We start from the raw sequence: 14742 nt of genomic DNA, 5'->3' as shown, positions 1-14742 counted from the left end.
GTTCCTCTGTAAAGATACAATAAGGAGCACAACTAATTTTGAATAACATATTTTATTGAAATATTCATAAAGTGCACGTTTGTTTATAGGGCCAGTGCATACAAAAGCTGGGATCTTTCTCTGAAATGGATACGAACACAAATATAATCTAACACTTGAAACAAATCAATCTACCTAAAGTAGTAACGAATGTTACATGGCAAGATACTGAGCAACAGCTACATCCAGTAAAATTGTGAGTCTGGTTACTTCAAATTGTTTAAACTATTGTGTAGAACACATTTATGCTGCAATCCTAGACTCAGGAATTCACCCACATTTTGCGCAGCAAGCCTATATCACCCTTGGTGTTTGACTCCAGTTTGTTTGTGGTGATCTCCAAACTGAGTTTCTGCAGGGCCTTGGAAAGATAATCTGTCTCGTTCTTGTCCCCACTGGCTGTCTGCTCCAGGTCCTCACTCGCTTTGTACAGATTGTCAGGAACAAGAATGGTCACGCCATACCCGTGGTTATCATGAATATGATTGTCTGTCAGCTTCAGCTGGGGCTGAGGGAGAACCTGTGAATAGAAAACAATTTTGTCACTGATCTATCCTTGGTTTTCTACTTGAGTTGACACCAACATAAGTCATCTATTTAATTAGGTCTCAGGCTCTGCTTCACTGTGCCACATTTATTACACGTACTAAAATACCACTGATATCATGCTGCTGCTGACAATCTAGGGTTCCTCCTTGATTTAAAGGTTTAAGTTGATTCCTTCCACACTGTCACCTCACTGGAATTTAGTGGCATTTCCACCTGTACATTTGTGTAATATATATATTTTCCCCTCACATGGAACAGCCATAATGCTAGTACTGTATACTATACCTTGAGATTGATTCCACCCTGTGAACCTTTAGAGTCTTTCGCCAGCTGGTTGCTGCAGTGATGGATTTCATTCCGATGCAGCTCTGCAACGCTGCCAGGGTACAACTCCACTCCTGCACCCTGAGAAAGTCAATGTCAAGTAAATCTGTGCTCATTTTCTAGTATGTCTCGATTACATCCACACATCAACAATCAGATAAGCCATGTAACTCAAAAGCAATCTTTCAAAATGACAACTCTACCTTTGCACCAGAGATCTCACAGTTCTTCATGACCAGAGAGGCTCCAGTCAGGACACACACTCCTGTGCCTTGACACTTCAACACGCAGTTGTCCAGGGTCAACTGTCCCGACTCCACCACAACAATGCCATCACAGGTTCCATGCTGCACCAATGTCAGGTTCATGAGCATCACCTTGGAGGCTTTGGACGCCACAAAGTTGTCATGGGATGGGTCAGAGTAGAACAGCACCTCTTTCCTATCTCCTTCTCCTGCAGAGTATAGAACCATTGAGGCATGAAGGTCAACTAACGCTTAAGTATCACTTGTCAGCTGTACTTTAACGGATATACAGATTTTATTATGGCCATGAATATAAAAAGTAATATCGTATTTACCCTTTATTGTGATGTCGTCTGTGAGGGATGCCAGTGCAACTGCGTGGTACTCTCCTGGGAAGACCACCACCGTGTCCCCAGAGAAGCATGAGTCCAGAGCGGCTGACAGACTGTCATGCTGCTGGATCAGAGTGTCCGCCGAGAAGTTCTTGATCTGGGGTCACAATGAAATAAAGATAACGTTTTGAAATAACTGAGATAAGCTGCAATAAATCAAGTTAAAAACAATCATTTTTGCAACAAAAAAATGACATGACTGCAGTGAATAACACCAGATTCAGCACACCAACCATGTCTGTTGTCATTATCTGGGCAACAATGTGTGTCACAATCCTTCCAGATGTTCTCTGTCCCTTTCTGCGTTTGTAGATCCTTGGATAGAAGGGTCCATGGCTCCTAAAGACATTTAAAGCAATATCTTGGTATTAAATCAACACTACGGCTCATTACAAGAACTGCTGACTAAAGAACAAGATTAGTTGAGCAGCAATACTAGCTGTTTTACACTATGTCAGCATTGGTAGTTGGATGTTGAGAAAAGCTAGGACCAATGATCATATCTTACCTGAGTCGCAGGTCTTCCCAGAACTTCAGGAGCCCACAGAGCATTGACATTTCATAGTACTTTTTCCAGCACTCCACAGCCTCCCCTGGTAAGGCCTCCCCACGGATTTTGGTCTGGAACTTTGTCAAGTCCAGTCGTTTGCTTCGGTACTCCTCAAGGGTCTTGCGGTATCGCTCGCTGATTGGACCAGGGATGGTTCCATCCTGAATGTCATAATACCTGCAGACAAATACACCGCATAGTCCAGGTGAACATCATTCAACACAGCAGTGACACCATATCTAATCTTTGTGGCTTGTTTTTGGTTGGCTCTGCTGAAATGCGGAGGGTATGCTTACAGCTGTATGCGTTTCTCAATGACTCCTGCGTACTCGTCACATTCCTCATCATCATCCCAGTCCCTCCAGAGAAAATCGTAGAAAAACCTGCAGGGAAGCATGAAGACAAAATCTGGAATTTGGATTTACACTGTATTAGAGGAGTTCCCTAATGTTATTCACCTTGCATGTTCCAGATACTCTGCAATGTTGTCTACATCAGCTCCCATTCCTTGTATGGGGTAGACATCCAAGATTGGCACAGAGTAGTCATGTTCCCTCAACACATCTTCAACCAACTCTCTTGGTAAGTTGGCAATGTTTGAGGAATATGGCTCTGCCACGGAAACAGACACTCGAAGAGGGAGGCTTTTTCCTTCGCATGGTGTACAGTTGACCTAGACAGCCAAAGTTCAGGTTTAGGAAAATGGTCAGACACTTTGCATCCCAATTATGGCAGAATTGTGGATATGGTACTGTGATCTAGACCTGGGTGCTTAGTGGTAACTTCTTGAGCCATTGTTAACAGATGTAGCTAGCTACCGGTATTTGTTTGAAACGCTAATGTTAGAGGGAGCCCCTGTCAACTAAATAATGTTAACTGTGCCTGTGGCAGTGTGGCGTTAACAAGCTAATGATTGCTAAGCAAGCTCATTAGTGTTAGCGAATGTGAGAGCCACATAGAAATGGAACGAATAGAACAGGCGTCCCCATTCAAGTCAATGATAGCATAATGGGTGGACTGGCAGCAGTTGAGAGTGTACCAACAGGAGAAAAGCAAGAAGTAAAACCAGGAAGTTTAGCCATCAATATGTGCTGTGATTTGATTCAACTCAACTGACATTACAGAAAATACATTCCTTTGCATGAGCCACATCAGTTATCATTTGAATTAACATTCTACATTACCATGGAAATGATTTCATCACAATACCAGGCAGCCATTTGCCGTTATATTCATTATATTTCTATGCTGAGCCACCTGTATCTAAATATTTGAAATTGTATCTGGATGTAACAAAACTACTAGCTAGTAATGAAAGGTTAGTGATATCTGGGACAGCCTAAACCCTAACCCTTATGTGAAGCATCCGGTTGTCGTTTCCACTCACTACCAAATATGGTGACGAGAGGTAGCCCAGTGGGAGAAGAGGGAGCGTAATGGATTTTAGCCGATATTATGCAACATTTCTCATCGATAAAACATTTGATCTCAATACGGGTTTCTGTACCCAAAACTTGAATTTGTTATGAACCGAGTGGACTACGTTTAGCAGATTCTACCCTTTGCCAAAGTAAAAAATAAATTTAAAAAAGTTCGTTTAGGAGGGTAGGGGCGAATTGAGTTACTCCGCACGCGCACTTCAGAGTAGGCGTTCCCTAACGGAAATATGCAAATACATGCTACAACGCGCCAATAGGATCTCGCTAGCTCGTGGTTGGTTCTGACCATTAAGACTCATTGTTCCCTTTGGAAACGACCAGCTGTGTTCTATCTTGGGTTAGTTATAAAAAATCTTTGACTTAACCCTTAAATTACCGTAACCATTTTAATGTTCAAGTTAAATGGGGTAGGGAGTGGAACGTCCCAGTGATCCCGTATAGTAAGGACCGTAATTAAATTATCTAACTTACGTCGACAAGCACACCCACGAATGGCAGGTCGCCAATATCGCAGTTTACCAACAGGACTTCTGGTGAAGTTTTCCACACTGCAGTCCAAGAGCGTTTGCTGGCAAGTTTTTCTATTATGTAGAAACTTATAGCTTCATCTGCGTCTTCTGCCTGTTAAACATGCAAATAAAACATGTGTTAGCATACTTGACTGTGAACATTGTTGGGTTGTCGGCCAGTTGATAAATGAATTAGGTAACTGGGTAGCTAAAGTAAGTGAACGTTATTACTAGTTAGCTAGATCTAGCCACTTACAGAACACTGGCTAATAATATGATCGCAAAACAGAGCAACACGTTCATCGTAGGTGTATGTCTTGTTGGAGATGAAGATTTGTGGCAAGACTTGGGCCTCTTTAGCATCAAATGGCTCTTCGCTGTCAGGATTTGGCGCCAGACGTTTCCTTCTCATAGGGACTTTATTCCTTACGATTTGAGGAGAGTCAGCAGCAGAGAATGATGTTAAACCATCATCATAGCTTGGCACCTCACTGTTCGGAATAGTACTGGTATGAGACTGGGCCTTTTCATGGGCCATCTCACTTGAGACAGGTATTTTAAAATGTTCCTTGCTTGCTTTCTGTGCTGTTTCATCATGAAAATCTTCCAGAGGAAACAAAGGATCAGGGGCACAAGTTGCCATTGTATAAGATTTGCAAATAAAAGTGATTCTTTTCGAAAAATGTACCTAGTTCGCTTGCTTACCGTTAGCTAAAGCCAACGACTTTTGCCCCAGCACCGCGAGCCTGAGTTGGTTCAGATTGAATATTTGAAAATTGAGCGCGAAACGGTCACGAGGTACTAGCGGCAGCCGGAAGTAGCATGCGCCATCACAAAACGCTCAGAAGTGAACAGAATAAGTTGTGTTCACAAGCTAACTATTTGATAAAGCCAAGTATCCGAGTGACTCAATTGCAATTTTTCTTCTGGACCGTCTGTTTTCATGATTGAGAGATATTTTAAATCGAATCTGTAATGGTTTGCTAAGATAGTTTAGTTAGCTAGATTGGGATGGCAAGGTCTTTCAACCAAGGACTCCATAGAGAGCAATAGTAATGGCCTCTAAAGCCTATGGGGAAATTTAATGTGAGTTTGAGGGGTTTTGGATAAATGTTGAAAATGAGGTCTGTGGTAAACACAGGTTAAGGAGATCTTGTACATTTTGTCCTATGAAATAGTCTTCATCAGCTGATGTTATTGTAAAATGTGAAACATTTATGTAATCAAAACATAATTCATAATGTTAACTAACTGATTATCTCATAGGAAAAAAAACGTATAAGATAGCCTAAGCCTTTTTTAACATCAGACCTTATTTTACACCATTTATCCCAAGACCCCATTTTTTTTACCCATTCATTTCCCCCATAGGAATGGCTGAACGAACCAGAGGTAGAAAATGCTAACTAATTTCCGGTTTTTAGGACTACAAGCTGGCAAACTATACCACAGAGTTTATAAAACCAGAGACGCAAAGTTTTGAGAATTTCGGGAACGCTTGTGAAGCAGACTCGGCAGATCAGATTGGGGTTGGCAAGTCAATGTAAAAAAATGTGTCCTTGTTAATTTTCTTGAAATCCAAATGCAAAACCTAGATTTGAGCCAATGTCTTAAATAACTGAAACTGTCATTACTACAACCTTGTGAAAGTGACAAACTGACATGTTTTGTGTCACTCCGGGATGCTAGCCTTCTAGGCTGAGTTCCTCTGTCCAGTGTCTGTTCTTTTGCCCATCTTAATCTTTTCTTTTTATTGGCCAGTCTGAGATATGGCTTTTTTTTTTGCAACTCTGCTTAGAAGGCCAGCATCCGAGTCGCATCTTCACTGTTGACGTTGAGACTGGTGTTTTGCGGGTACTATTTAATGACGCTGCCAGTTGAGGACTTGAGAGGCGTCTATTTCTCAAACTAGGCATTCTAATGTACTTGTCCTGCTTGCTCAGTTGTCCACCGGGGCCTCCGACTCCTCTTTCTATTCTGATTAGAGCCAGTTTGTGCTGTTCTGTGAAGGGAATAGGACACAGCATTGTATGAGATCTTCAGTTTCTTGGCAATTACTCGCATGGATTAGCCTTCATTTCTCAGAACAAGAATAGATTGAGTTTCAGAAGAAAGTGCTTTGTTTCTGGCTATTTTGAGCCTGTAATCGAACCCACAAATGCTGATGCTCCAGATACTCAACTAGTCTAAAGAAGGCCAGTTTTATTGCTTCCTTAATCAGAACAACAGTTTTCAGCTGTGCTAACATAATTGCAAAAGGGTTTTCCAATGATGAATTAGCCTTTTTAAATTTATAAACATGGAATAGCTAACACAACGTGCCATTGGAACACAGGAGTGATGGTTGCTGATAATGGGTCTCTGTACGACTATGTGGATATCCAATAAAAAAAATCTGTCATTTCCAGCTACACGTCATTTACAACATTAACAATGTGAATACTGTATTTCTGATCAATTTGATGTTATTTTAATGGGCAAAAAATTTGCTTGTCTTTCAAAAACAAGTTCATTTCTAAGTGACCCCAAACTTTTGAACGGTAGTGTATATATCTTATTTTTTTCACATTTTCAAACAGTCCATTTATATTTTCAAACGGGGCTATACATTTGGGTTAGGTTTTTTTCTCGCCTGAGTAGCCTCGTTTCACCGCCAAAAATAAAATTTACCCATCTAGTGTTCAACAAAATAACAACACAATGTCAAATACAGGTAGCCTAGTCAAATAATTAACATCCAATCACATTCACCGTTTCTCTCTCGCGGGAATTCCACTAACGATCCATATGTAGCCAAACGTAGCTGCTGCTCATGTTGGTATCTGTATTGTTGGTACACTGCAGCATCCACCGAGAGGCTCTTGCTGCCAAAGGAATGCCTGATGGCTTGAAAGCTGTTTTGGACACTACAGTGAAAATGGTTAACTTTTAAAGAAAATACAATTTCTTTAAAAGTCATTAGTCACATGTGCCGAATACAACCTTACAGTGACATGCTTACTTACGAGCCCCTAGCCAATAATGCAGTTTCAAAAATACGAATAAGAAATCAAAGTGACAAGTAATTAAAGAGCAGCAGTAAAATAACAATAGCGAGACTATATACAGGGGGGTACCGGTTGGTTGAGGTAATATGTACATGTAGGTAGAGTTATTAAAGTGACTGCATGTATGATAACAACAAAGTAGCAGCGGTGTAAAAGAGGTAGGTGTTCAGGAGTCTTACGGCTTGGGGGTAGAAGCTGTTTAGGAGCCTCTTGGACCTAGACTTGGTGCTCTGGTACCGCTTGCCGTGCGGTAGCAGAGAGAACAGTCTATGATTTGGGTGGCTGGAGTCTTTGACAATGTTTAGTGCCTTCCTCTGACACCGTCTGGTATAGAGGTCCTGGATGGCAGGAAGCTTTGCCCAGTGATGTACTGGACCATTCGCACTACCCTCTGTAGTGCCTTGCTGTCGGAGGCCGAGCAGTTGCCATACCAGGCAGTGATGCAACCGGACAGGATGCTCTCGATGGTGCAGCCGTAGAACCTTTTGAGGATCTGAGGACCCATGCCAAATCTTTTGAGTCTCCTGAGGGGGAATTGGTTTTGTAGGGCCCTCTTCACAACTGTCTTGGTGTGCTTGAGACCATGTTTGTTTGTTGGTGATGTGGACACCAAGGAACTTGAAGCTCACAACCTGCAGCCCCGTTGATGAGAATGGGGGTGTGCTCGGTCCTCTTTTCCTGTAGTCTACAATCATCTCCTTTCTCTTGATCACGTTGGGGGAGAGGTTGTTGTCCTGGCACCACACGGCCAGGTCTCTGACCTCCTCCCTCTCGTCGTTGTCTGTGATCAGGCCTACCACTGTTTTGTCATCGGCAAACTTAATGATGATGTTGGAGTCGTGCCTGGCCGTGCAGTCATGAGTGAACAGGGAGTACAGGAGGGGACTGAGCCCGCACCCCTGAGGAGCCCCTGTGTTGAGGATCAGCATGGCAGATGTGTTGTTAACTACCCTTACCACCTGGTGGCGGCCCATCAGGAAGTCCAGGATCCAGTTGCAGAGGGAGCTGTTTAGTCCTAGGGTCCTTAGCTTATTGATTTGAGGGCACTATGGTGTTGAACGCTGAGCTGTAGTCAATGAATAGCATTCTCACATAGGTGTTCCTTTTGTCCAGGTGGGAAAGGGCAGTGTGGAGTGCAATAGAGATTGCATCATCTGTGGATCTGTTGGGGCGGTATGCAAATTGGAGTGGGTCTTGGGTTTCTAGGATAATGGTTTGTGAGCCATGACCAGCCTTTCAAAGCACTTCATGACTACAGACGTGAGTGCTACAGGTCGGTAGTCATTTAGACAGGTTATCTTAGTGTTCTTGGGCACAGGTACTATGGTGGTCTGCTTGAAACATGTTGATATTACAGACTCGGACAGGGTGAGGTTGAAAATGTCAGTGAAGACACTTGCTAGTTAGTCAGCGCATGCTCGCAGTACACGGCCTGGTAATCCGTCTGACCCTGCGACCTTGTAAATGTTGACCTGTTTCAAGGTCTTACTCACAATGGCTGCAGAGAGAGTGATCACACAGTCTTCCAGAACAGCTGGTGCTCTCATGCATGTTTCAGTGTTTTTTGCCTCGAAGCGAGCATAGAAGTAGTTTAGCTCGTCTGGTAGGCTCGTGTCACTGGGCAACTCTCGGGCTGTGCTTCCCTTTGTAGTCTGTAATGGTTTGCAAGCCCTGCCACATCCGGCGAGCATCAGCGCCGGTGTAGTACCACTCGATCTTAGTCCTGTATTGACGCTTTGCTTGTTTGATGGTTCGTCAGAGGGCATAGCGGGATTTCTTATAAGCTTCCGGGTTAGAGTCCCGCTCCTTGAAAGCGGAAGCTCTAGCCTTTAGCTCAGTGTGGATGTTGCCCGTAATCCATGGCTTCTGGTTGGGGTATGTACATACGGTCGCTGTGGGGACGACGTCATCGATGCACCTATTGATGAAGCCAATGACTGATGTGGTATTGTAAGAAATTGTAATAGATACTGGAAACTTGTTATAACAACTTCTCAACATAAGCTATCCTTTGTACAAAATGCACCCACCCTTTCTTTCTCTTTAGACACATGCTGGTCTCATTAGATACTAACCACAGACACACACACACCCCACTCAGAACAGGCCCCTGAAACAACATTAGGCATACACATTCTTTCCAAGGTTGTGACTCAAGACAAAGAACTATGTTAAGAGCCAATGGAACGTCGACACCAGGCCCGAACAGGACTACCCACGACCCAGATCGACCAATCAGAAGGCCAGACTACCAGATTCAACCTACGTCATTTACTGCATATATAATCTGCACAATATGTTTAGGGCCTCTTTTCCGACGATTCCATACGAGTCAGACAGAACGGGGCCGTGCAGCACGATTTGCCAGATATCTTTACCTTTGAATAAACTGCCTTATTATACAATATACACCTCGTCCTATGTCTCAACTTGATCTCCTGTCTCCAATAACGATTTATCAACAGTATACTCCTCAATGCCATCGGAGGAATCCCGGAAATATTCCAGTCTGTGCTAGCAAAACAGTCCTGTAGCTTAGCATCTGCTTCATCTGACCACTTTTTTATTGATCTAGTCACTGGCGCTTCCTGCTTTAATCTTTGCTTGTAAGCGGGAATCGGGAGGATAGAATTATGGTCAGATTTGCCAAATGGAAGGCATGGGAGAGCTTTTTATGCGTCTGTTTGGAGTAAAGGTGGTCTAGAATCTTTTTCCCTCTGGTTGCGCACATTTAACGTGCTGATTAGAAATTTCCAATATACAGACGCTGGTTATCAAGGGGCAAAGTATTGACATGTTTTTTTTTATTGAGAGATGACCTTAAAGTTTTCTTTGCTGATCATAATTTTCACTTGTCTGACCACTTGCATGATGACGAGTTTCTCACGACTGGCTTATCTGGGTGATGTTTTTTCTCGCCTGAATCATCTCGATCTATGATTTACAGGGACTCTGCAACTATATTCAGTGTGCGGGACAAAATTGAGGCTATGATTAAGAAGTTGTCTGCATTAACATGGACAACACACTGGTCGTTCCATCATTGTATAATTTATTTGGTGTGCAAATGAACTTAAGTTTACGGACAATGTCAAATGTGATATTGCGAAGCACCTGAGTCAGTTGGGTGTGCAATTACGCAGGTACTTTCCGAAACAGATGACACAAACTGGATTCGCTATCCCTTTCATGCCATGCCTCCAGTCCACTTACAGATATCTGAACAAGAAAGCCTCATCAAAATTTCAACAAGCTGGGGCCTCCCGGGTGGCGCAGTGGTCTAGGGCACTGTATCGCAGCGCTAGCTGTGCCACCAGAGATTCTGGGTTCGCGCCCAGATTCTGTCGCAGCTGGCCGCGACCGGGAGGTCCGTGGGGCGACGCACAATTGGCCTAGCGTCGTCCGGGTTAGGGAGGGTTTGGCCGGTAGGGATATCCTTGTCCCATCGCGCACCAGCGACTCCTGTGGCGGGCCGGGCGCAGTGCGCACTAACCAAGGTTGCCAGGTGCACGGTGTTTCCTCTGACACATTTTATTTAATCAGAAGCCACTGCCAGATTTCGTGCTTAAATAAAATTTTCACAGAACAGCTTGTTGAAAAAAAAAATTTCTCCCCAATTTCGTGGTATCCAATTGTTAGTAATTACTATCTTGTCTCATCGCTACAACTCCCGTACGGGCTCGGGAGAGACGAAGGTCGAGAGCCATGCGTCCTCCGAAACACAACCCAACCAAGCCGCACTGCTTCTTAACACAGCGCGCATCCAACCCGGAAGCCAGCCGCACCAATGTGTCGGAGGAAACACCGTGCACCTGGCAACCTTGGTTAGCGCGCACTTTTTACCCTCAAGGGTATCCTGCCTTGGCAAATTGAGCTTTTAAGACACTGATACCCTTTGCAACCACATACCTATGTGAGAGTGGATTCTCGGCCCTCACTAGCATGAAAACTAAATCCAGGCACAGACTGTGTGGAAAATGAAAAGACTGAGACTCTCTCCAATACAACCTAACTTTGCAGAGTTATGTGCATCCTTTCAAGCACACCCTTCTCATTAACCTGTGGTGAGTTTTTCACAATTTTCGATTAAGAAATAAAGTTTTATATGTAAGATGGCTAAATAAAGAGCAAAATTATTGAATATTAGAATATTATTATTTGTGCCCTGGTCCTATAAGAGCTCTTCGTCATTTCCCACAAGCAGGGTTGTGGGATCCAGGAGGGCATTGAATGTCTCTGCTGTAACCAAGAAGTTTAATCCTGACATCTAGCCACTTAGCTAGCAAGTTAGCAAATCAAATGACACATCATAGATTTCTTATAGTTAGTTATAAGCAATGGCGTTGCACGTGCCCCCATGGAAAATCATACTGTTGGTATTTTGAAATACCCTGGTATACAGTATAAACGGTATATCGCCCAAGCCTACTTAGGCAGGACAATAACCCTCCTGCTTATCTCTCGCTTACTTTTTAATAGACTTAACTTGGTTTCAATAGAAAATCTAGGTTCTTAAGGGCAGTTCTGTATTTTGTTTTGGGATGCCTCTGCTGCACACTGCCTAAGAAAAAGTTTGGGTTTATGACACAGAATGCTACAAAATAATTGTTGAGATTCATTGCTATTGAGATGCCATTTGGTGACCCATTTTTGACAACCAATGAGAAAAGTTTATGCCTACAAATTATGTTTTTTTGATTAGGGTAAGTGTACCTATTAACCACACCAAAATCTAAGTTTAGACATTTCTAACATATTGCCCTAATATTAGGCTTCCGAGTGGCGCAGCATCTCAGTGCTCGAGGCATCACTACAAACCCTGGTTCGATGAGAGGCTGTATCACAACCGGCCGTGATTGGGAGTCCAATAGGGCGCCGCACAATTGGCCCAGTGTCGTTAGGGTTTGGCCGGGGTAGGCCGTCATTGTAAATAAGAATTTGTTCTTAACTGACACGCCTAGTTAAAAAATAATAATAATAATCTGAAAAGTGAGTATAAATTAAAAGATGAATCTCTCATGTGAAGTTTTAGGACTGTACTTACAATTTTTTTTTAATAAGACATACAAATATTTGATGAGTTTGGACTGGGCTTAAAGGGTAACGAATGTACCCATTTTATTAAGCTCATGGGTGTTCCAAATAAGCCCACCTCTTAATTCATACATTTGAATAAATTTCCAAATGTTAACTTACAAACTGACATTTCTTATATAAAATTGTATTATATTAATATCCCTTAAAATATAAACTGATCATTACTATTCAGCATGAAAGTGGCACTCAACAGAGGGGTGTCCAATCATATCCACAGAGATCAATGCGGACTTAGGCTTTTGTTCTTGTCAACCTAATTCAACTAATCATAGACTTCAGTCAAGACATGATTAGTGTCTTTTTTTTCAACTAACACACAACTTCAAATTAATTATCTGAAAGCTGATTCACATCTGCTGTATTGCTATTCTTCTTAATTAGGTTTTAGGAAGACAAATTGAACTATCTGAAGACAGTTTCAAATCTCCCCCTCTACTGTTGTATTACAAAAGTACAGGGGGTGGAGCTAAAAACAGAATCACCAGGATGAATGAAGGACAACAATATGACATTGCCCCCACCCAAAAGTGCACGAGTAGTCATCTTCTTGTCCCTCATTTGTTTGCATTTTTGTCCAAAACTATCCCTCAACCCTGATCTTATTATTTTCTGTCCGCATCAACGACCAACTGTCCATTCCAAATGTCTTGGCGAGAGTACAGAGGTTTTTAATTGTTCCTAATCGTTTCTAATCTTGGTAAAGGCACCATGGATAGATGCAACTTATGCGTAACTATTTTGTTTGTTTTAATCAACTTAAATCTGAACAAAAAATATTTATGCTCACGTTCACTGAATATTAGGGATATCAACACTATCCATATGTTTCAATACAAATCGGGCTTAATAGGAACATACTGGGCTTAGTTGGAACAGTGATTTAAGATGAAAAAGACAGAATAGCAAAGTCTATTTCGAAAATATTTGGAAACCAATGGTTTGTGGTATAAATAGACACATTAGACTACAATATTATGCAACGTTAGTATTGATCATATTGAAATATATATATTTATTACCATTTACACTCTGTATAGAGGGAGTGCTTTTTGTGCTACTATACCTTTAAGCCCACCTGAGATAAATGTCAAATTGACAAAAATGGTGTCTGTGCATAACAATGCAAGGTTAATTTAACAGTTAAATAAGAAAAAATGCATTTAAAAATGTAAGCTCTAAATGCCTGAAATGTATGATCTTGTTAGCTATACTAATAGATACTATTTTTCAACTCCTATATGTTTATTCATTAACGTGTCTTAATATTACCTGCAGATAGGCGTTTTTAATTTGACAAGCGCCTCGCTTTTTTTCACTAGTTTATAAATAAATAATGCATGGTTGATACTGTGTCGAAGTTTTGTTTGTCGTGTTGTATTGAAATGCCCACTCTTCCTATGCGGTTTTGCGTTTCTGGCAGGCAATACGCACTGTCAAAAGAGTGGAAAACTAAAACAGTGGTGATAGTTTGAAGAATGTTATGTTAAACTCGTAAAAGATTCGGCGCGTCATCAAAGCAGCCTTCACGCGGAAGTCGACGTCGAGATTTTTTTCCAAGTTTTGACTTGCGCAGTAGATCCTAGGGTGTAGTCGGATATAGTTCTTTTCCTTCTGAAGTTTCTCCATGGCGGTGGACACAAAGCACTGAGACCGTGGAAGTCTGCGTTAGAGCAAGGACAATAATTCTGGAAGGAACAAACGCATTTTTAAAGAGAAGCGATTGAAAGTTTTCCGCATGGTTTTACTTGTTTTATCAAGATTGCGGTAACTGGGTAGTTACCAATAAGTTGAAAGTTCAAAGGTGTAATAGAGGGATTCGTGTAGTTGTAGCTTAAGTTTGAAACGGCTTTTAGAATAGCTGAGAATGCGTTGGGTTATTCAAGTTTTGTTTTCATTTACTTGTTTGGCTGTCTTCAGCCACAGTGCTATGGATGAATGCACTGACGATTCGAGTCGTCCTCAGCGATGCATGCCAGAGTTTGTCAACGCTGCTTTCAATGTCACTGTGGTAGCTACCAATACTTGTGGCTCTCCACCAGAAGAATACTGCGTACAAACCGGGGTTACGGGGGTCACCAAGTCGTGCCACATCTGCGATGCCAGGGATCGCAGACAACACCACAGTGCTGTGTACCTCACCGATTACAACAATCAACAGGACACCACCTGGTGGCAAAGTCAAACTATGTTAGCGGGCATCCAGTATCCACACTCAATCAATCTAACTCTTCATCTTGGTAAGTGTTGGTTTTATTATGTTTCAAGCGCATAAAACAGTCCAATATGTTTAGCTACCGTTACCGTAAGAGCACTATTCATCTCATCTGCAGACGGATTAGGGGGTGGCTTTTTAACTCGGAGCAAACATTGACCTCGAAACAACTGTTAAAATGAACCACGAATAGAATAGGTTTGATTACAAAGTTTCAATTTGAAAACAAATCCTAGTTGACAAGCCGAGATGTGCAACAATGTTTGTATGGCAATCACACACTGACTGCTCAATTCTTTGCGGCGGACAAGACAGCTCCTGACGCCATCAGTAGATACG

At 42.2% G+C, this 14742-nt stretch overlaps 2 protein-coding genes across 2 annotated transcripts in view; one reads left to right on the top strand and one right to left on the bottom strand.

The window, feature by feature from the left end:
• Window positions 1-33: 33 nt before the first annotated feature.
• Window positions 34-4833, bottom strand: LOC139559494 (testicular spindle-associated protein SHCBP1L-like). Its single transcript, XM_071375540.1, has 10 exons — window positions 4304-4833; window positions 4010-4159; window positions 2558-2772; window positions 2396-2482; window positions 2058-2276; window positions 1783-1888; window positions 1493-1646; window positions 1116-1366; window positions 874-993; window positions 34-559 (listed from the first exon to the last, which is right to left on the bottom strand). The coding sequence occupies exons 1-10, from the start codon at window positions 4688-4690 to the stop codon at window positions 302-304; spliced, it is 1947 nt and encodes a 648-aa protein (XP_071231641.1). The 5' UTR covers window positions 4691-4833; the 3' UTR covers window positions 34-301.
• An 8955-nt stretch (window positions 4834-13788) lies between these two features.
• The window catches only part of LOC139559749 (laminin subunit gamma-1-like), an 83272-nt gene continuing 82318 nt past the window's right edge, over window positions 13789-14742 (top strand). Inside the window, exon 1 of the mRNA XM_071376064.1 lies at window positions 13789-14428. Within this exon, the coding sequence (XP_071232165.1) occupies window positions 14056-14428 (373 nt within the window). The 5' untranslated portion in view covers window positions 13789-14055. The remainder of the gene's footprint in view (window positions 14429-14742) is intronic.

The sequence above is a fragment of the Salvelinus alpinus genome, chromosome 30 (genome assembly GCF_045679555.1).
Source record: "Salvelinus alpinus chromosome 30, SLU_Salpinus.1, whole genome shotgun sequence".
NCBI classification, from domain to species: domain Eukaryota; kingdom Metazoa; phylum Chordata; class Actinopteri; order Salmoniformes; family Salmonidae; genus Salvelinus; species Salvelinus alpinus.
Note: the sequence above shows the minus strand (reverse complement) of the source record. Positions and strands in the feature narration are given on the sequence as shown.

What these genes read in the sequence shown, in the direction of transcription:
- LOC139559494 (XM_071375540.1), bottom strand. Translation starts at nt 4,690, where the DNA reads ATGGCAACTTGTGCCCCTGATCCTTTGTTTCCTCTGGAAGATTTTCAT. An exon ending in AGACGACATCACAATAAAGG is followed by an intron (nt 1,367 to 1,492) that starts GTAAATACGATA and finishes TATACTCTGCAG; the next exon opens with GAGAAGGAGATAGGAAAGAG. An exon ending in GTGAGATCTCTGGTGCAAAG is followed by an intron (nt 994 to 1,115) that starts GTAGAGTTGTCA and finishes TGACTTTCTCAG; the next exon opens with GGTGCAGGAGTGGAGTTGTA.